This window comes from Sitodiplosis mosellana, unplaced genomic scaffold, assembly GCF_009176505.1.
Source record: "Sitodiplosis mosellana isolate CC-2019 unplaced genomic scaffold, AAFC_SMos_1.0 Smas_scaffold_6062, whole genome shotgun sequence".
NCBI classification, from domain to species: Eukaryota; Metazoa; Arthropoda; class Insecta; order Diptera; family Cecidomyiidae; genus Sitodiplosis; species Sitodiplosis mosellana.
Genome location: NW_022601303.1, coordinates 662,071 through 683,828, shown reverse-complemented (window position 1 = coordinate 683,828; position 21,758 = coordinate 662,071). Strand labels below are relative to the sequence as shown.

The 21,758-nt window shown below is 36.1% G+C and overlaps 6 protein-coding genes and 1 long non-coding RNA gene across 8 annotated transcripts; 4 read left to right on the top strand and 3 right to left on the bottom strand.

Annotated features, from left to right (window-relative positions):
* The first annotated feature begins 1 nt into the window (after position 1).
* On the top strand, positions 2–1,968 carry LOC129573363 (ribonuclease H2 subunit C). The gene is made up of 3 exons (XM_055453780.1): positions 2–550; positions 804–1,036; positions 1,746–1,968. Exons 1-3 carry the CDS (start codon positions 400–402, stop codon positions 1,797–1,799), a joined length of 438 nt encoding a protein of 145 aa, XP_055309755.1. The 5' UTR covers positions 2–399; the 3' UTR covers positions 1,800–1,968.
* Positions 1,969–1,979: 11 nt separating this feature from the next.
* On the bottom strand, positions 1,980–4,395 carry LOC129573360 (rRNA 2'-O-methyltransferase fibrillarin). Its single transcript, XM_055453776.1, has 4 exons — positions 4,107–4,395; positions 3,681–3,923; positions 3,451–3,581; positions 1,980–3,018 (listed from the first exon to the last, which is right to left on the bottom strand). Exons 1-4 carry the CDS (start codon positions 4,117–4,119, stop codon positions 2,428–2,430), a joined length of 978 nt encoding a protein of 325 aa, XP_055309751.1. The 5' UTR covers positions 4,120–4,395; the 3' UTR covers positions 1,980–2,427.
* A 325-nt stretch (positions 4,396–4,720) lies between these two features.
* LOC129573361 (methylosome subunit pICln) lies at positions 4,721–6,615 on the top strand. Its single transcript, XM_055453777.1, has 5 exons — positions 4,721–4,977; positions 5,087–5,325; positions 5,432–5,542; positions 5,845–5,949; positions 6,269–6,615. Exons 1-5 carry the CDS (start codon positions 4,859–4,861, stop codon positions 6,301–6,303), a joined length of 609 nt encoding a protein of 202 aa, XP_055309752.1. The 5' UTR covers positions 4,721–4,858; the 3' UTR covers positions 6,304–6,615.
* Positions 6,616–6,797: 182 nt separating this feature from the next.
* LOC129573362 (probable cGMP 3',5'-cyclic phosphodiesterase subunit delta) lies at positions 6,798–9,242 on the top strand. 2 transcript variants are annotated; one of them, XM_055453778.1, is made up of 5 exons: positions 6,798–7,129; positions 7,219–7,273; positions 7,395–7,581; positions 7,783–7,916; positions 8,581–9,242. In XM_055453778.1, exons 1-5 carry the CDS (start codon positions 6,964–6,966, stop codon positions 8,660–8,662), a joined length of 624 nt encoding a protein of 207 aa, XP_055309753.1. In that variant the 5' UTR covers positions 6,798–6,963; the 3' UTR covers positions 8,663–9,242. The 2 variants fall into 2 exon arrangements, with proteins under 2 accessions (XP_055309753.1, XP_055309754.1); XM_055453779.1 differs by having other exon boundaries at positions 6,802–7,129; positions 7,196–7,273.
* Positions 9,243–9,428: 186 nt separating this feature from the next.
* Positions 9,429–11,909, top strand: LOC129573323 (glyoxylate reductase/hydroxypyruvate reductase-like). Its single transcript, XM_055453716.1, has 9 exons — positions 9,429–9,503; positions 9,952–10,022; positions 10,123–10,158; positions 10,330–10,496; positions 10,694–10,885; positions 10,978–11,106; positions 11,217–11,381; positions 11,474–11,599; positions 11,688–11,909. The coding sequence occupies exons 1-9, from the start codon at positions 9,429–9,431 to the stop codon at positions 11,804–11,806; spliced, it is 1,080 nt and encodes a 359-aa protein (XP_055309691.1). The 3' UTR covers positions 11,807–11,909.
* Positions 11,910–15,024: 3,115 nt separating this feature from the next.
* Positions 15,025–16,359, bottom strand: LOC129573364 (uncharacterized). Its single transcript, XR_008688585.1, has 3 exons — positions 15,509–16,359; positions 15,321–15,450; positions 15,025–15,252 (listed from the first exon to the last, which is right to left on the bottom strand). It is a non-coding gene; the product is annotated as an uncharacterized LOC129573364 (long non-coding RNA).
* Positions 16,360–18,067: 1,708 nt separating this feature from the next.
* On the bottom strand, positions 18,068–20,345 carry LOC129573356 (chaoptin-like). Its single transcript, XM_055453771.1, has 2 exons — positions 18,295–20,345; positions 18,068–18,216 (listed from the first exon to the last, which is right to left on the bottom strand). The coding sequence occupies exons 1-2, from the start codon at positions 20,062–20,064 to the stop codon at positions 18,142–18,144; spliced, it is 1,845 nt and encodes a 614-aa protein (XP_055309746.1). The 5' UTR covers positions 20,065–20,345; the 3' UTR covers positions 18,068–18,141.
* Positions 20,346–21,758: the final 1,413 nt, after the last annotated feature.

Genomic DNA, 21,758 nt, shown 5'->3' with positions numbered 1-21,758 from the left:
GGCAAAAAAGGAAGAATGAGAAAAAAAATGCTCGTTTTGGGCATCATTTTTCATGCTAGTTTAGTTCCATGATTGCATCATTTTCTTTGTAAATCATAATTTTCAATTGTGATGAATATTTCAGCTGTTTGCAATTCAATTTGGGCTTACGCATTCAATTATGTCTGAAAATCCAGTTCAAAAGGCAAATCCATCTAGAGAAACTAGCATAAAAAAAAGCATTTGTTTATTTGCGCCACATTTGAGGTTGTGTACACTTCATGCGGCGATCTGTCAAAAATCAGTCGGTTGTCATTGGAAAAACGCGCGCGTTTGCACATCTGTTTATGTCGTATTGTGACGAAAGACTCATTAGTGATACAATTCTGGAGTTTTATTTCTGCTGTAGCTAAGGGAAAAATGTCAATACACTTGAAATTGGACAATGCTGATTTCGATCAGCCCAAAGAGAATCACGTCCAATTGCAATTCATTCCAGCGAGCGTTGAAGAATCGGCCATCGCAAATGTTGATCAGTACTTCAACAACTACACAACTGAAGTCGATGGATGTAAGTATTGTTTATGTTTAGTCAATTGTTATTCTCGGCAGTGCATTTCACAGTTTTTTTGGACCAAAGACATCATTTTTCACTTAAAAATACCCATTCAGTATCAAAATGTATCCTTTATAATTTTTAATGTATGCGTTATTTGCATCGTTTATGTGGTTTTACTTGTTACGTTTCATATTATATCCCTTGTCGTTTGCAAATTACACTCATCTTCAAAGATACTTAATGATGTTTCATCCTTATTTTGCAGTTCTCAAGAATTCGCTGCGTGGTTTCCCGTTGAATGGGTGTCAATTCCAAGTGCCAGAATCGCATCGGGGCATTGTTTTCCAAGAGGATCAACGACCACTGGACGAAAATGCTGAGCGTACGTTCAAAGTGAGTGGCATCTTCAATGAGTTCACCTACTGGAATTATGACAAAGTACCGTCGGACAACGATAAACTAAAGCAAGCGCTCGACTGGAACAATTTTAGCAAAGCGGTAAGGAATATTTGAATGTGGAATGAAGTGTCTCATAGACCGTGAGTCACTGTTTTGATTTGTTAGATGTTATGTTTAAACGAAGTTTTATCACGGAACTTCAACGGTTTATGATTGCCGTTTCATGTCTTTAACATAAATTTTTGCACCGAATCTTCTCGTTCTTCAGTCGATCATGGTTGGAGTTAATTAGTCGTCGATTTTTTTTTGTCAATAGAACCGTTCTTTGATTGACTTACCTTAGTCCGTTTCTATATTGGAATTGATGTGGATTAGTCCCTAGGGGCTTCTATGTCGGTTTGTCATTCAAATTTTTATTCACAAATTCGCGCTCAGTGCCATGCATTCACAACGGTGCCATATGATTTCTATGTAAACTTTCGCACTCGCATTCGTATAGAATACGTATTTCGCTGTTCTCGAACGTTCTCACGAATGCGAGTGCGAATGTTTACAAATAAATCATATGGCAGCGTTGCGAATGCGTGCACAGACACGAATCAATTAATTGAATTATGTAGTCACAAGTTCGCTGCCATAGCCACATTTGTCGCATTCGCAAACATTCAAATTTTTGTTCTGAAATGCGAATGCATTCGCAGCATTCGCGAGAGATAAATCCCCTTAGATTAGTCCATGGCTTATGAATTTATCACATTTTTCGTTCCATCGAATCGTAAACTAATGAAAATGTGTGTTTGTATTACAGTTGCATACTCCAATCACCCCAGAAGAATATGAAGCCGAACAAGTGAAATCATAAACATTCCATCATCTTCTGTCCAAGCTAACTTTACCACAACTCATCTAAAATCGATAGTTTTAAGTTCATTCTCAATAAATTAAGAAAAAAAATCCCCACATAGATCCCAAAATGTTTGAATTAACAAAAATGCCAATAAAGAAAAGAAAAAAAAAAATTCAAAATCAAACGCACAATGCCTAATCGTTTTTAGTTCATTTATTTCAAAAAAAATTCATTAAATTTTTTTCTCTTTTTCATACTCTGTTGTCTTAATGTCTAAGTTGTTGTGAAATGTGTCGAAAAAAACATGAATGTTTTATCGGCGCGCGCCCCAAAAAAAGAAATACAGAATCTATTTCATCGTATCTATTTCCGAAGTGTAAAAATTCTCACATAATAAAGAAAAATTCTACACATTTCGAAAATCGGGTCAAAAAGAATCGAATGTTGTCTCCTAAGAAAAAAAAATGCTACACTTTCATATGTGTAAAAAACTCTCTTCCGTTGAATATGTGTCGTGTGATTGCGCTTTCAAAACGTTTTGTCTGTTAAGAGAAGCGGGTGGAAAAAGAAACTGACTTAAAAATTACAAAACTTGAATAGTCTTAGCGTGTGTGTTTATTGGTGGGGATGTGTTTTTCTCTGTTTAGCTAGCACTCTTTGGTGGTGGTCTGAAGACTCCGACAACAACGGCATGGTCTCGTTCGTACGGTTCGAGTGTGATCTGTTCCTGTGGTTTCAGTTTGTCGGCTTGCAATTTCTTCACTTCAGCGGCAAAAACGGCTTCAGGTTGTGCCGTTGAATCGATACACGATGCTTTAATGGAGATAACGAAATGGCCACCATTTTTCAGGAAATATTGTGAATTCAATGCCACAATACGAGCTTGATCGGGCTGTGCAACATCAGCAAAAACTGTGTCCACCATACCGACCAACATTCGGTATTTGTGCGGATGACGGGCATCTTCAATGATTGGGATAATGTTTGTTCGCTTTTTGGCAACATTTATCAAGTCACGACCCGATCGATGTGAAAATTCAACAGCATATACTAATCCTTCGGGACCGACCACATCCGATACATGTGACACTGTCGTTCCGGACGCAGCACCCAAATACAATACCTTTGAACCGGGTGTTATGTGAATTTTGTCAACACCACCCAAAATGGCAGCCGCCAACTTTGAACGGAATGGATTCCATACTCTGTATTCAATTTTTTCACCGGGTGTTGACTGTGTGCGGTTTGTATGTGGAGAAAAATTAGGAAAAAGAAAAAGAGAAAAAACAATTGGATTAGTACTTGGGAATGTGTGAAGCAAAATGGCGTTTTTGTTTTATGGTGGAGGTCAGTAGTGCATTTTCTTAAACTTGAACACAAACAAACACAACCATCACCTCGGGCGATGGATTTACACGTTTGTTTTGAACAAGTTTTACGACCACATGCCGTCGCTTCCGTACCCCTGCACAAATCATCATTCCAAAATAAAATGAATTCCGTTTTCGATTGGTTTCAACACAATTGTTGAACTCGGTTAAACTATGTCAACGTCGTTCAATGCCATTCAACAACGTTCAGTTTTAGTTTAAGTTCTAAAAAGAATGAACCTAACAAACTGGGCTCAAATCCGATTGAAAACTGATCAATAAAAAGTATCACTTACTTCGACTGAGATGCGCTTTTCGCCGTACACTTCGGAGCCGGGCACTAAATTGCGTGTAACCAATGCGTCTTCCTTTCCACGGGCAATGAACACACCGTCGTGACGATGTGGCTCAACGATAACGGTTTTGCCTGCCAAAACAAATGTAGCGTGTTCATTGTAGTGTTTTGTTTTGAATTAGCAACACTTTTTGCATTCAAATGTTTATTGAATATGGATTACAGTCTTACCTCCTTTGAAGCCACCTGGTTTGCCACCGCCTCTTGGTGCACCGCGACCACGGCCGCCACCTCCTCGACCACCAGCTCCACGTCCTCCACCACCTCGGCCACCACCACCGCCGAAGCTAGGTTTGCCTCCGAATCCTCCTCGACCACCGCCTCCTCCTCGGCCACCGCCTCCTCCGCGAGGTGCACCACGACCACGACCGCCGCCACCACCACGGCCACCACCTCCACGGCCACCTCCGAATTCTGTTCCAAAATAAACAAGAAAAAAACTGAATTTAGAAATTGCTTCTACATTTCACACTTTCCTATGCGATTATTTCTCTGGGATTGATGACGACTACCCGATTTTCAATTCACTCAATCACTCAAAAATTTGTCTATTTTAACATGCACTAGAAAAAAAATGTGCTGGCATGCTCAACTCACCTGGTCTACCCATTTTTATGAAATTCCTTCAGTTAATCGACACAAGCACTGGATTATTCGATTTCCAAACAAATTGTACGTATCGACAATTTGTTTACTTATTTAAACAAAAAACAAATGCAAAAAATAAACGCTAAACTTATTTCACTTGATTAAAAAAAAAAATCGTGTGGCTAGGAGCAGCGTTTAAACGATGGTTAGTGCTTGTGTGCTTCGCACGTGTTTTCAAATAAATGTCGGCTCTCCACTGCTATCACCAAACACATGCACACATATGTTTCAATCATTGTTTTCGATGCGGTCACGTTGGTACGGCACATTGATCGATTTCGTTTGACATGTCGATAAGACGATTCGGTTGAAATGAATCGAAAAAGTGTTGTGGAAAAATGAAAAAAGGAGAAAATTACGAAACGAAAATTTTTTATTGGAAAATTTATGAATTTTCAATGAAAAATTGAAAATGGAATTTTTTGTGGGAAATTCATTTTAATTTTAGAATTGAATCAATCCATTGCAAACAGTGCAACTGTACTATCGACCACTGAGACTCTCCGAAATAAATGGTAAGCCAGAAGTGTCATTTACATTGCAAATAGGCAAACCTAACCCCAAATTGGCTGTGAGTTGTTTATGATTCAGACGCAGTCTATTCAACTTGCAGGGGAATTATACACTAGCTCAAAGGTTATTTTGGTGCAGCGATACAACAAATTCAGAAAGGTAAAAAAGCGAAAATTAGCCGCAGAAAAATGGTGATAATTGGTCCATTGGTGAATCCCGAAGAGGGTTTAGTCAAGAAATTGGAAAATGTCGAAATGAAAATCAATCAAACACAAATGAATGCCGGAACACTGTACATCACAGAAAAGTAAGAGAGACACACAACACCATAGTGCTGTTTGCTGTTGGTTTGGTTGAAAACTAATGTTTTTGGTTGTTGTGCTTTTTTCTTTTATGTTTATTTTTTTGTGCTGTAGTTATTTGCGTTGGCAGGAAACGGGTCGTGAAGAAGGCATTTCGATAGCATGGCAAAGTATAACGTTGCATGCAATCTCAAGTGTACCGGTCAAGTGTATTTATATTATGCTCGATGTGCACATCGACTATCCACCGTCACAAGGCAACGGGCGATTTCATGCAAACAACGGCAACGATGAACGAATGGCCCAGGATGGTGACAACGACGAAGATGATGATGATGAAGGCACATGTGAAGGTAATTCCGTCGTCGACGTCGTCGACGTCGTCGAATTTAGATATACAATTTCGATTTACAATTTAAATCACTCATCAACATATTCAATTGTTCTTTCTTTCGACAGATGAAGAGCCACGAATGACCGAAATCTGGTACACACCACATGATGAAAATCGAATCGAAGAAATCTTCGAAGCAATGAAACATTGCCAAAGTTTACATCCCGATCCAAATGGTTTGTAACACAATTTGTGGTGGCTTTTTTTGTGAATTTTTCCCAACGGAAGGTTGTTTTTTTGTTGTTGAGTTGTTGTTTTTTTTTTTGAATCAACTCATTTTCGTTTTTAATTATTTTCTCTCATTCTTTTATTCTTGAATACTTTTTATTTTTGATTTTTTTCTTCTTTCAAATTCGTTTTCTTTGTATTCAATAACTGAATTGATAACAATGAGTCAATGTCACTGACTATTATGAAATAAATTTTATTCAATGACTATCGATTCACTGAACAAAATCTGAAATAATTCCCATTACAGACAGTTTCTCTGAAGAAGAAGACGAATTCATAATGGCTGAGGAGAACAATCATGCAGCTGATGATGACATCGATCAAGAGGATATCCGAAATTTGCACATCGATGGTAAAATATTTGGATTTAGGTCATTTTTTGTTTGGAAATTGAATATGTTTGGATCATTTTCCATGTATTTTCAATCTCTTCTCTTAATTTCATCATTGAATTCTTCATGCTATCATTTTGTAAATGGTTGGAATGAAGAAGTCCCTTCATCTTTATTGAACCAGTTTCTTCATGGCTATCTGCTATGGCCGATAATAATTATTTCTCCATTGGATGAATTGAAAAATTCAAGTTCCATTCATTTGAAATTTACATTTCCATTTAAGTTCATTCTCTCCTTCTTAACCAAAAAATTTCCATTAAATTCTTTCCATTCCAGACGATGAACGTTTCGCTGATGCAGAGGAGGAATAGACGGCACATTCGACACCATCAATAGAGATATGGTTATTTTCCAGTCTCATTACAAAAAAAAAAAACATGAACAGGATGGTGTCGTTGAAAAGCAATTGGGCCGCTAAACGAATTTTGCATTTTCAATACAATCTAATTTTACTTGCTGGATAATTTTAATTTCTCTTTTAATTTGCACCGTACGGATGGTCGTACCTAAAATTTTAAGCTCTGATATGAAAAAAGAAAAGCAAAAAATTTTACGTTGTAAGCATTGAATTAAACAAAAAATGGGTTAAAAATAAAATTGAAGCATAGAATGCGCGGAAAATACCTCAAGAGTTTTTTTTTATATTTCGTAATTGATTGGTTTGAATAATTCAAAATCGAGAATTTTGTCATAGGCTTGTGTATACAATATTCATGTGGTGAGTGTGGTGTTGCGCCGGCAAAATGAGGTTGTAAGAGGGCGCTTACTGCTCGACACACTGTATATCTATCTCAACTGTCAAACGCATAACAAAAAATTAAACAACAACAGTACTCCCGTCAATAACACACAACAAAGCAATCGCGCCGAATCCACACACAATTGAAACCTAGTTTAAAGAGAGACGAAAAAAAACGTACGCTGAAAAATTCGCAAACAACATCAACAAAATCTATGTTAAGTGTGTGTACATGTACACACGACGAAATTCCAATTCGGATTTTTTTCAGACTCACATAGCATTGACGACGACGACGACCACGACCACTTTTTTCATTCGAAAAGTCATTGAATTCACCATTTTCAGTCAACACAACACCAAAATTGAAAACAACAAACATACCATATTTGCATCAAGTAAGTAAATCACATTCAACGAATCGAATTCAATGTTTTTGGTTTTTTTCTTCTTTCGTCACTCAGTTTTTTTGTTTTATTTGATGCAGTCATGAGTGCAGCGGATGAAAATCGAACGGAAAAAATTCAAGATGGTTTTCAAATGTAAGTGAATTTTTGTGTGTGTATGACAATTTCACCATTTCTTTTTTCTTTGTTTGAAAATGATCTGTTGAAGCAATTGTTTGGTTTGATTTGGTTTTTATTAATGATTATTGATGCACAGCAATTGGATGATTTTACGTGATGCCGATACGGGCAAAGTCATTTGGCAAGAGAACAAAGATTTGTCATCGTCAGGTGCTGAACACAAAGCCGAAATACCAACGAAAATTTTGGATCTGCGAGCCGTGTCACGCGAAATCAACTTTAGCACCGTTGAATCCATCGAAAATTTTCGACTCGATCAAAAAGTAAGTTGTGATGTACTTTAATATGGTTTCATTTGTGTTAGATTGGTCAATTTGAGATTAGATGGTTTTCTTTAATTCAATCAGAGTTTGGATCAGAGAAAGATTGTCTTGAGATTGGATGTTTATGTTAAATTTTGATCGTCATAATGTATAACAATTGACACTATAGTTTTAAACGAAGAATTGAATGCTTTCTTTCAGATCCTGTTCAAAGGGCGCATTATGGAAGAATGGCTCTTCGAAATGGGCTGGGTTAGTCCAAATACAACAAACACATGGCAATCAACCATCGAAGCAGCGCCGGAATCTCAAATGATGCCAGCCAAAGTATTAAAGTAAGTGGTTAACATTGAAGTTGTCACGATCGAAGGGTTTTTGAATAGGTTTTTAGCTTTAACCTTAATAAGTCCAAGCAATTTGTAAAAAATTATGTTTAAAAAAGTAAGCTAGAGAGGCAAGCAACAGAAGCTAGTAATATTTGAAACAAAAACGATCATCAATCAAGTATACGAGAAACAAGAGGCACTTGGAATAGTACATGTAAAGCTTGAAAGAGTACGAAGAACTCTCTTTGAGAGAAGAACCGGTGACGAAGGGAGGAAAAAACGAATTCTTTCATATTTTTCGAAAAAACCAGAAAATTTTTGAGAGAAACAAAAATTGAGAAATGAGAGGAGATTTAGTTCAATAGTTTTAGATTTAGTTTTAACAGATATTTAATCCAAAAACCGAGAAAAATGGCAGAAAAGGACGTTTTGATCCAGAAAATTGCCAGAGAACAGGAAAAATCCAGCTGAAAAGACTAAGAAAATTGTTGAAAGTAGAAAAAGGAGGAAAACATGAAAAAACCAAGAAATTTTCAACCATATTGAAGACTACGATTTAAAAAAATACCCCAAAAACCGGCCTCACTAACCGTCATTGTATACCATTGACCTAATGACCTATATGTGGAAAATCTGCAAATCAATTAAAAATTTCCCCTAATTTTCTTTTCAGTGGCAATGTGACGATCGAGACGCATTTTTACGATGGTGATATGCTGATAACGAAATCGGTGGTTCGTCTCTACTACGTCTAGAATGCAAAATGGGTTCAAATCAAAGAATTCTTTCGTATCATTGCAGCATTTAAAACCATCAGAAGAAACAAAAATTTAGTTGTTAAGCACACGAAAAAAAGCTCACAAATCATTTATCACTACGAACAATCACTTTATAATGAATAATATTTTATTATGTTACACGGCGAATCGGTGAAACAACGGCTCGTTGCGTGAACAATGACGATTAATTTTTTTGACAAAAATTTAATGCGTTCGCATGTTGCAAATCAACCAACCAACCAACAAAGAAACAAACAAAAATATATTTGCATTTATGTAAAACAATCGGAGCCTTAATATATATATGTTAACAATATGACGATTTTTTCATAGCCTATACCAAGACGATATATACCCTCTATTTTGTTGCCCGACGGCTGTTTCCCTTTTTTTAAGTCAAAACAATCACCAATTCAACCAGTTGATAAAAAAAAATCGAAATTATTTATTAAGAAATGTGACAATTTAAAAAAAAAAACATTTTTATTATTTTTTATTCCATAAAAATTGAGAGAGAGAAAAAGTTTCAATAAAAAAATTACAAAAAAATTATCAATTTTAAAATTCTAGTTGAATTAAAATTGGTTTTAATTTGAAATCGTTGTTTTTGACCATGCACAGAGGCATCTATCGTTGGAATCGAGCACTTTTCATTTCTGATAGTGATGAAACTGTTCTATCGCTTGAATCAACGCACTAGCACACATGGAGTCAGTGTGTCAATAGTATCATTTGCCACAAAATGATAAGCGCGCATCGGTTTTTGAAACAAACGTGTATGTTTGCTGTGAATGTCAACAAAATGAAAACATTAAATGTAAGTATCACAGTAAAAAGCAGGAAATTAATTGGGCCACAATACCATAGCGAATCATCTAGATTTTTTTCTTATTGTGGTTATGTGGTGTATGTTTTTACAGAGCAATGAAAAAATAATAGAAAACAAGATGATCAGCTGATTTTAACACACAATCAACGGCACAACTCAAGTGAAATCATCGTTAAACCGAATAACACCGCTTCCAACTTTTTGTTTCATTAGTTTGAATACTACGGTTGTCAAGTGGAATTTTCACAGAAAGTTGAATTTTATCATTACAACCAATATTGGTTGAATCGAAAAAAATGTAATTTGAAGATAAATTGTCGTCAATTGTTGTGTAAACAAAAATAAACAAACGATAATAGGCAATATAGTTGTGTGATAAGCAACGACACAGGCAATAAGTGACGATTTTGTGCGTTTCTATTTTCATTCAACTTAGATTCCTTGCTCAGCACGCACAACAATGACTGATACACAACGTCTTCCGAGAGTTTTAGTCACCAATCCCATGTTGGTTATTCTATTAATTATTTAATTTTCATAATTTACTACGAAAATCAATTTCTATTTAAATCGTTTTTAAATTTATCATTTTCTTTTTGAATCGCAGAATACCGCCAGCTGGTGTTGAATTGTTGCGTACAAAGTAAGTGATTTTACTGATGTATTTGCCTTGAGTTTCTTCTTCCATGACTTAAAAAGCACGTGATGTTTGGAAAAAAATCGTTGAATGGTTGACTTCTAAGTCCTGATTTAGATGTCACTTAAGTTTTCATTCTAATATTAAAACACTCATTCAATATCAATCCAATGGTAGATGTGATGTGATTATCGCCGAAGGAAATCCAAAGCCAACGCGTGAGGAAATTTTGAGCAAATCGGAAGGTGTCGATGCAATTTTATGGGCATCACATGAACCGTTGAATGCTGAGGCATTAGATCGTGCTGGACCTCAACTGAAGGCAGTTTCCACTATGTCGGCTGGTAATCGAACATTTGCAACAGCATCACGATGTTGTTATTATAAATCAGAATAGGAATTCGTATGAGTAATTTATGATATGGAGAACTAAAATTCAAAATTCTATCTCAATGAGCATTAGCAACATAACATCTCATACAATAGGTACTAGGAACTAAAAAAAATTAATCCTTCTCCTTATTCTTTTCATCTGGAACAGGCATGGATTACGTTGATGTGGCCGAATTCAAAAAACGGAGCATTCCATTGGGTCATACACCAAATGTATTGAGCGATGCCGTTGCTGATTTGGCTATTGGTTTGTTGGTTTCGGCTGCTCGGCGGTTTCGCGAAGGCTACTTGAAAATCGTCAACGATCAATGGGATGGATTTGATCCACAATGGATGCTTGGTTAGTGCTGAATTAAAGTGTGTGACACACATGTTTTACTGAGTAAATCATTGGAGCTAAAATCATCTTTTGAATTCATTTCAATTAAACAGGTCAAGATATCAAAGGATCCACAGTCGGAATTGTTGGTTTGGGTAATGTCGGCCAAGAAATTGCCAAACGTCTTCAAGGCTTTAAAATTGGTTCCATTCTGTACACTGGTCATCGTGAGAAGGAAGAAGGTATCGAAATACCATCAACCTTTCGGAATATTACTCTGAATTTATTAATGACACATTCTTAAGAAACTAAACTAATCAAATTTCCGCACATGTTCCATATATTTCTAAAGGTAAACAACTTGGTGCGACATTTGTCTCGTTTGATGATCTACTAACTCGATCGGATTTTGTATTTGTTGTGTGCCCGTTGACCAATGAAACTCGCAACCTATTCGATAAGACGGCCTTTGCCAAAATGAAACCGACTTCGGTGTTTATCAATGTGTCACGTGGAGGTTGGATATATAACACATTTCTCCTCTGATTCACCAATTATTTTGATAAATTTGAATTTTTCACTTTTTTGCTCAATTTTCCCCTGAATCAGGCGTCGTTGTTCAAGATGATTTGATCGAAGCACTGAAGAATGGTACAATTTTTTCGGCTGGTCTCGATGTCATGACCCCAGAACCACTTCCACCGGATCATATTCTTACGCAACTTCCAAACTGCGGTAAGCATCAATCATCATTGCACAAATGAAATTCTATTCGTTTTGAAGCCTCTGATTTATTTTTTGCGTTTTTTGTTCATGTGGACAGTGGTGATTCCACATTTAGGATCGGCAACCAACCAGACCAGGAACAACATGGCTAAACTGGCTGCTCAAAACGTTCTGAATGGCATCGAAGGGAAACCACTAATTTATTCCGCTTATTGATTCATTTATTAAAAAATTGATTCACTGTGAAAATTTTCCGACTTATTTTTACACATTTTCTTCTGATTTTATATTTCCTACAATAAATTGCTTTCTAAAAATTCGATGTTACCTTTTTTATGTTGATCTTGTTTTTGGAATGGAAATAAAAATGATGACATTGGCCACTTTACGAACGAAGTAAAAATCAGTGCTCAGAATATTCTCAATGAACTTGAAAGAAAAGTTGGGATCTCTTCACCCTTTCAACTATCTATAAACGTTCAATGCTGTTACACAAACATTTTGTTGAAACATATTTCAATCTGTTTTTTTTTGTCCATGACGAATGTGTTTTTTGAATAAATTTTTTGTTACGAAAAATGTCGTTTTATATCAAATTTTCTTTCACGTTGCGTTTTTTGAAGAGCTGCCACCTGTTGATTGGATGCATATCTACTTGAGTAAATACAATGCGTTGTAGCGCATATTATATTGTGATCGAAAACACACATTTCGGAAATCTCTTGGTAGAAACTAAAACTAATCGAATTTCCCCACATTCTCCATATAAACATTCCTAAAGATAAACAACTTGGTGCGACATTTGTATCGTTCGATCATCTGCTAACTCGATCGGATTTTGTGATTTCTATGTGCCCGTTAACCAATGAAACTCGCAACCTATTCGATAAGACGGCCTTTGCCAAAATGAAACCGACTTCGGTGTTTATCAATGTGTCGCGTGGAGGTTGGATCTATCACACATTTTCCCTCTGATTCACCAATCATTTTGATAAATTTGAATTTTCCATTTTTTGCTCAATTTTCCCTGAACCAGGCCTCGTTGTTCAAGATGATTTGATCGAAGCACTGAAGAATGGTTCCATTTTTTCGGCTGGTCTCGATGTCATGACCCCAGAACCACTTCCACCGGATCATATTCTTACGCAACTTCCAAACTGCGGTAAGCATCAATCATCATTGCACAGATCGAATTCTTCAAATTTAAATTTGCAAATTACCAAATTGGTTATCTACAATTTGTTCGATTTTTTTTCATCATATCGTTTCCTTTGTTTACAAGCTAAATAATAAGTCGTTTTCCAGTTCAAACTAATGATTTATTTGTGTCTTTCAAAAAAGAAATTGTTCAACAACAAAATGTTCATATATGATTCTGTGTAAATTTGTGTGTCTATAGTAAAATGCTCATTGAAACTGAGGATGTGCTTTTCAAATACAGTATATACCGGAATTCGTAAAAATAGAAAGTGAGATATTTTGAAGCTCGTCATAGCGTTCGTAAAATTTGTACCGGCAAATTACCATGACTGGAATATTGGCTTTAGTTTAAAATAAACATCAATGGCACTATGTATAGTTCAAAGGAGTACTCCTTTCACGTGAAAAGGTTGGAATGCTTGGCACTTGTAGTGGTGACTCTATGCCATCAAAATGGTCCAAGTATGGATATTCTTTAAAATTATATTTACCAGAGTAGTCATCCGTATTTAGGTTGACAATGAAACCTCCAAGACTAATGCTCTGACTTGTAAAAGGACACATTATCAGAGGGACTTTAGTTTGAAAAACTAGCCATTGCTTGCTTTCTAGCATATGCTCTATGTCTATTTAATAATGCATATTCAGTGGTGTGTCAAATGTCAAACAAACAAGTATCATTCGATTCGATGGATTGAAATTCACTGTTTACATTTGATTTGCATCGACTAACCAAATGTCAACCAGGTTTGCTATTTCATACTATTATTTCATTTATTTTAGAGAGAAAAATCTGTGCCCGATCGAATGGATTCAATATTTATCTATAGTTTTGATTTTATTGAATGGAAAAAAAGTGGCAATCATTTTTTTGTTTCACATTCAGAGATTCTTCTGTGCTACGATTATCGCATTTCTTCTACTTTTGCGAACCAAATCGAATTTCACTTTTCTCATCGGTATACTTTTGGTTCAAATATACATGTATGTGTGTGCTTTTGTTTTCTAAATTGTTTGTGAATTGCATTTGAAAAATGAATGGCAAAGCTTTCCCATTATAATTTCGGAGTTTCAGCAATCCCATTTCGTTCGTTCGTTCAGTCGTTTTAGTATCGATCGGACCCAATGAAAATACGTCGAATAAATTGTTTTAAAATCGTGGATGGTGTGAACGGAAGTTCCGGAAGTCAATATTGTATTTTCGGAGTTATTTTAAAGCGCACAGCAATGCATTTGCTATATCATTACCCCCATTCAGTTGATCAATTTAATTAATTCAAGGGAAAACTGGATTTCATTTCCGCTTCCGATAGAACGTTAAATTTCCAACTGAATTCTAACGAACATCGATCAGCCAAGCGGATTTACCAAAATGATGATTAATTTCCATTTGAGTGTCCTGAGATAGTTTTGATTTTGGTTTTGAGAGAGAACGACAAAAAGACGCCAGTTCAATTACTTGGCTATGATGTCCTCACCGTACTGCGACAAAAGCCTATATAAACAGTGTTATTATATTTGACAATATTTGACTCGATGTCAATGACGATGTGGCAGCGCCACCTATAGAGATTCCTTATTAAAATAAGTTGAACTATTGAGTGCGTGCACCATATCGCACATAAATTTTCAATATGGCAGCGCCCACAGAATTGAAAAGTTAACCAATTTCTTAGTCACAAATTATCGCTGTATGGTCCTCACCAACGTGTAAATTGATTCTGTAGGCGATTTCCGGTTTTTTTTCTGGCGAAATCAATGAACAGGTTGATCATAAGTCTTTTAAATAAATATTCTCTCTTGAAATTTGAATCCATTTAACAGACAAAGGTTTCTGCACTGTGTACAGGTTGTGTTTCAAGGAAAGGTCCATAAATGATTGATGATTCTATCAAATGGTCCAGTTTTGTGCAACGATACCAAGGCAAAAATAAATCCCTAGAATATACACTTTTAAGGGTTGGTATTGGAGTAAAAAGTTATTTTTTCCCTCAAAAATATGGGCAGTCTTCTCAGGCAAAAGCCCCCAAAAGTGTCTATTTGAAGTACTTCCGGAACAAAAACGCAACTTTTGAAAATAAAAAGATGAAGACTGAAAGCGAATTGCTGATTATCTTTTGCTTGCTTGCCTTTTCGAACGCTCGTCCGCGTGAGCTAGTCGCAGCTTTTGATGCAAGAACAAAAAAGAAAGTGAAAAATGAGCTGAAATATTCTTGAAGAAGTTCAACGCAATGTTCAATTCAAATAAAATTCAATTTTCAACCGTGTAAATTTTCAGGGAAAAGTTTCGAAAAATCTCAAATTATTCGTAAGAAGAGAAATCTAAATCGGGATGTCGCTCGTTCATGTGATATGCAAGCTCTGCAGGTATTATTGGAAAGTAGTCATCTTCATCTGTGCAGAACGGACATTTCATGAAATTGTTTTCGACCTCATCTATTGTCGCCGGTAATAATGCACCACTGAAATAATAAATTGAATCGTACTTCTGAATTTTCATCATAGTGAACATAAGGATTTTTTTACATACTCGTCCGTCATTACTCCAATTCTCAGTCTTCCGTTTTCAATGCTCAATTCTGCAGCAATACCCAAGAACCAAGCGTGTTCATCATCATCCGGGTCGCTTAAGACTGGCCATCTCCAAACTACCAAACATTCTAAAAAAAAAAATTGGCACATAAAATTTGGTTTTTAAAATCTCTTAAAAGTTTTTACGTTGAAACATTCGCAATATTTTTTCCACTTGGTCAGCATGTGATGTGAATTTGCTGCACCTTAACCTCGAAAAATGTGCAGTGCTATCTATCTACAAGAAACGTCAGCATTTGGAAACAAGCTACACCTATGGCGACCAAACCTTCGGCAAAGTGACTGAACACAAGGACTTGGGTGTTCTAATTGACAGAAAACTATCATTTGCCAAACACATTGACATGGTCACTGCGAAGGCAACGGCTGCACTTGGCTTTGTCAAGCGCTTTTGCCATGACATCACTGACGTTACCACACTAAAGTCGCTGTATTTTGCATTGGTTCAGTCTCACCTCGATTACTGCGCCATGGTATGGCTTCCATTCCACAAAATCCACAGTGACAAAATCGAATCCGTGCAACGCCAATTCACTATGTACGCTCGTCGAGAATACCCATCCGTACATAACCAATACTCAATCACACCGTACGAGCAACGATTGTCGGACTTGAACATGATTAGTCTTCGCCGTCGACGTGTCAACGCGTCATTGAGTTTTTTCTACGACATCATCAACGGTAACGCTAACTGTCCAACGGTTAGTGACAAAGTCTCATTTTGTCTATTGACATAATTTTGAATTAACTGGAATCGAACAATAATGAAATCGCACGAAATAATGAATCATAAGCAAGAAATAATTATTATTTAGTTATAAGTGCAACAATAACCTGAATAGAATTCGGAGAATTTAAATAAGTCAGCTAAGCAATTTATTGTATATAGTCTTTAAGTGCATGAATAAAATCGTCAGTCTTTAATCAACCATCGACTACAATTCACCTGTCTTTTAATGACAACTTCTATCACACAGAACTTAGTCACATTTAATGATGGGCGTTCATTGAGACACAGCGAGCAATTCAGAGTCAATGACAAGCACATGAAGCTGGTGCGAGAAGCTCCAATTCCTCAAATGTGCAAAATGGCGAACATGGTGCCGGAACTGTTCACAGCGGCGACCTCAAAGACGAATTTTGCATCATCAGTTCGCAAAATGACGGACATCACTTTTGGATCGCTTTGCAAACTCAAATGACTACCTGGCCGCCTCGTCAATTTTTCATCCAGGTAACCTCATTTTTTGTATATGTTCTCTACGAGAACACGTAGATACTACCCACACTAATTATGGAATTACGATTTTCATGTTGCCGTTAAACCCGACCCATGATCTCAAGCGGACAAACCCATCAAAGACAACACAGATTGCTCGTGTGCCATTTTTCTTGGAATGCCGCTGATTGCAACAAACATGAACGGGGCTGAGTGCAAATTTCCAACCACCCGCGCGGTATTCAACTGAGCTCACACAAATCACGCTGCAAAAATCAATGCTTAAATTCTGACGAATTATTTTCCGTACATTCCTTCCATATGTATTGAAATGATGATACTTATCTGTGATGTTTACACTTATTTATTGTAAATTCATTTTGTTCCTTTTTAAAGCCATCCACGAGTTGGCGACTTAATATTCTTATCGTTCAAATCAAATTTGAATTATTTATCAAATAGCATCAAATGCTCTAGTTACGTTTCAAATCATGGTCCGTGTCAACTCAGTGCACTCTGCAATCAACATGAATCTGCCTTTACAGACGTAAAACTTCTCGTCAATTTATCTACCGGTATAAATTGAGCGACGACTTTTGCTGTCCTAAAGTCTCAAATTAACGCGTAATCAAGCGCTTCACATAGCCTTTGTCCCTTGGAAACGTTTACCAAAGGTTATCTTGGACCGTTTGCCATAGACTAATTACAGGCATTTCCATCTTGGTTGCAAGACTGTTTTCGTTTTCATGTTCCTACTATTGTGATTACCGCATAATTTACGAAAAGAGCCAGGTTTTTAACGAGGCGAGAACTGATAGTTATCGAAACCTATTGCTACTAATTGTTTATTATTTTAAATATGTAACAGTCTTGCACTCTTTTCCTGTCAAACCTCAATCAAAACCCACATTATATTCAGCCAGAGCTTGGCGGTGTTTAATAAAATAAAATAAAATAAAATAAAAATTAGACTGGCGTATTCGGGCTATGGATAAATCAAAGAGGTCCTCATTAAATCCATCCTTGAGTAATTCAAGTATATGCTCTTGTTCCTCGGGCGAGTTGTCTTTAAGCAGTGTTTTTACTGCGTATGGTAGAAAAACTTGCCGATTTTCGATCACTTCCATTTTTTGAATTTGGAATTTTTTTCTTCCCTTCACACGCAAAAATTTATTTGGATTCGTTGAAATAACTTGTAGTTAACTTTTGATTTTGGTTCGAGTTTAATTTTTGTTAAAAATTTAACGTTCATAATTTTACGGTTACGCTAAAACTGAAAATTCTATGCAGATTTGGATGAACTGACAAGTTTCTTGACAATATGAAAATTCTATGGTGATTCGATAGCGGAAAATATGAATGTCAGTTTAAAAAAATTCAATTTGATTCGCAACTCAGGAATCAAGAAATTAAAATTAATTAATCACACTTTTGCGATTATCGTTTTTGCGATTCACACTCGGGCGCTGCTGCGGTCGGCTATAATGGCAAGTAAATGCGAATGAATTCATCCTGACATTCGCGAATGAAACAAGATTTTTCAATCTTGTGTTGATTCATTGTAAATTGGGAGCATTTCACGTCGCCCGTCTAAAAAGCGGCGATTTTCTCCATTCTGAAATGATAGAAGTGAATAAATAATCAGTGTGTTCTGTTTGAGGTTTGAGTTGTTTACACATAAAATGTAAATTACATTTTGAGGCCGAGTTCCACGATCAAGATTGACCAGAGTGAAATTTTGGTAGTGTTGGTTTTCAGTCGATATTGGCATGGGACGAACTCCAAATTCCAGGTGGTCATAGGGGCATTCTGGTTCTTCGATTTCCTCGTAAATGTGATCTTCCGGATTTGATTCTACCTCTTGTTGTGGTTCTGGCTGTAGCTCTTCGCCATTGCCATTTGAGTGGTTGGATACTTCCATTTGGCCACTGCTTTTCGAAGATTTTTTCCGACGAAGGAATACAACAACGGCTACAATGATGATGATGTTTAGAGCAGACACACCAATCGGAACAGCATACGAAACAATAGAAGAAGAAGGTGGAACAGATGTCTTTGGAGCAATTGTCGTCGATTGGGTTCGATCTTCATCACCGCACGGATTTCCGATTATATTCAGACTTTCCCATTCTGTTCTGACCATAGATAGGTAAGTAGTGCAATTCAATTGGTTATTTGTGATATCCAATTCGGTGAGCTTTGGATATGAATGCTTAAAAAGACCATCCAGTTGCGTAAGATGGTTTTCGCGCAAGTAAATCACTTTTAAATTCTCGAAAACTAACGACGTTGAGAAGTTCAATTGTGTCAAGTTATTGTTCGAAATATCGAGGTACTTCAAAACAATCGCCAAAGTTTCAAAGGGTTTAACATCAGAAATCGATAAATTGGTGCGTCGTAGCCAAAGCCGCTGAATATTTTGGGTTTGTTCAAATGTAGTTTCATTCAATGTTCCCATATAATTTCCAGAAATATCCAGTTCGTTTAAATTTGATCCCAAATGTTGTATGATTTCAGCCGTATTTTCGAAATAATTACCGGCTGCGCAAAATTCGTGCAGCCTATTCAAAGTATCCGACAGTAAATTCACGTTCAACCGCTTCAATTTGTTTCGGGAAATATCTAAAGTCGAAACTTTGAGTGGATTCACATCGAAGTGTTCCAAATGTGTGTCTGACAAATTTAACCAAGACATATCTATGAAACGTTCAAATGTGCTGAGATTCAATGCTCCGATGATATTCTGAGAAAAATGCAATAGCAATAGATTTGATCCGAGACTTTGTATGATTCCTAGACTGTTATCAAAGCGATTTCCAGCCGCTAGGAATATTTCCAAATTACTCAAAGTTTTTGAAAGTAAACTGACATTCAGTGATGTTAAATTGTTGTGAGAAATATCGAGATGCGTCAGTTTGTTAAGATGCTCGAAGGGATTAGATTCAGCAGCGAATGAAAGATTGGTTTCACTTAGATATAAAGAGTGCAAGTTGTTGAAACCATGAAACGTTGTCTCATCTATCTTCCCCAATATGTTTCCATTTAAATTCAGGTCCTCAATCGATTCTCCCAACATGTCCACTATTTCTAGTGAGTTATGCAATCGATTTCTCCAGATGGAGAGTGTTCTTAAATTTTTGAATTTCATCTTAGGGTATCGTAGCTCATTTTGGTTGTTTGCGTTCTTGAAAATTATTTCTTCTTCATTCATTGCCCATTCGATTGGCGTTGCACAAGTTAAATCGAACCCAATAACATTTTCGAATGACACATTTATTGAAGTCATGCCATTCAGTAACTGTGTAATGCTGCAATCTAACCGCCAGATTGGATTATTTTTTAGGTTTAATGTTTTTAATTTGGAATTCTTTTTAAAAGCGTCCTCAGGAATCGCTCCAATTTCATTATCACTTAGGTCGAGTACTTCTAAATCGGAAAGCTCACTAAATAAATCCGAATCCATTTCTTCGATTTGATTATGCGAAATATTTATTGTGGATAGCTTGGATACTTTTGAAAATGTTAATTTGTGAAGATTTTTGATTTGGTTGTGCGAAAAGTCCACTTCCGTTAGTTGTTTGGTGTTATTGAATTGATACTCGTGCACTTCCGTTAAATTATTGTGAGACGCATTGAACCGCTTCAAATAATCGAAATTTAAATGTAAGTAATCAAATGTCGTATAGTTGGAAAACGGAATGTCTAGAGTCTGCACATTTCGATACCGAATGAAATCAAACTCGATCCATCCGGTCGGGCAGTTCTCAGTTTTAAGCGCTCTCACAGAAGAATAATCACACTCAATATAACGATAATTTTTTGGTTTTTTGCAAACAATATGTCGTGATTCATGGGTTTCTTTATATAATTCGCCAGGTATATCATCGCAGCCATATATTTTTTTGACCAAAATCAAAACCAACACGCACGCTATCACAATTCTCATTTTGTCAAACGGGAATAGTACACGGAATTCAAACTGGTCGGACCGAATTCAAAATTAAAACTAAGAAGAACTCTCATTTATTGTTCCTATTTGTATCAATTGCATTTAATAAGCAAAGCTTTCGTTTATCAATTCCAAGAGAAACTTTCGCTTGATAAATTTCAAAAATGCAACAAGTTAAAAACTCAGTGATTAACTCCTGTTCGTATATCTTTTCGCTAAAAAAAAAGAAAAATTCAGCAAAATATATTCGTAATGCTCAATTTCATGTTCCACAATATTCCTGATAATATTTTGATATTGACGTTTTCGAAATTTAAAGGATATCCGTTTAATTTGGGCATTCAAAACTTCTCTGTGGCGTCACACTTCCTGCATTCCCTTCTTCCGTTGTTTTATCAAAAAATGATTTCATTTTTGCTATCAACAACAAACGAAATTTCGAAGAAACAAACGAAAATAACTTCCAAGCAATCTATCTATAGGAAGTGTCTTTCGTTCGTTCGTTTTTCGTATAATAAATGAACACATCAAAGGCCATCTGTTACAGTCTTCAGAACCATAAATGCAATTACAATATGTTTGAATTTTGAGTTTGTTATTAGTACCGATGGTTAAGCGAATGCCGAATTTTTCCAATTGTTGAAGACAGATCAGTAATAAGAATGAGAATTTCTCATTGAGAAATATGTACCTTTATGTTAGCACTTGCTATCAAGCGTTGTTCTACTTGGTTCGAGCGATAATTTCGTCAATAACACGAAAATGGTCATTCTCATCCGTTTCAGTTGTACAACAGCTAGCTTCGATACAAATGACCACCAAATTTGGTAGATCTAATAAACCGTTCTATTACACAATCAAATGAAAAATATCTTTTCCAAAGACCATTCTTGTGCCAAAAGCGAACACAAAACTCGTTATATCAATTTTGAAAAAATCATTTCGAAGCGATTTCAGTTTGCCCATTTTGTATACATCCAACTAAATTGCTCCAAAATGATTTTTTCAAAATTAATATCACAAGTTGTGTGTTTGCCTCCGGCACGAGAATTAACTTTGGAGAAGATTATTCATTGTAAACAAAACGTATCTTTCAATTTTTTCCACTTCATAACATTGATTTATGTGAATTGTTGTTTGTTTTGGTCATACTCCGAGCATGTATATGGAGTTTCAATACATTATATTTGGTACGGGCGTCTAACTCC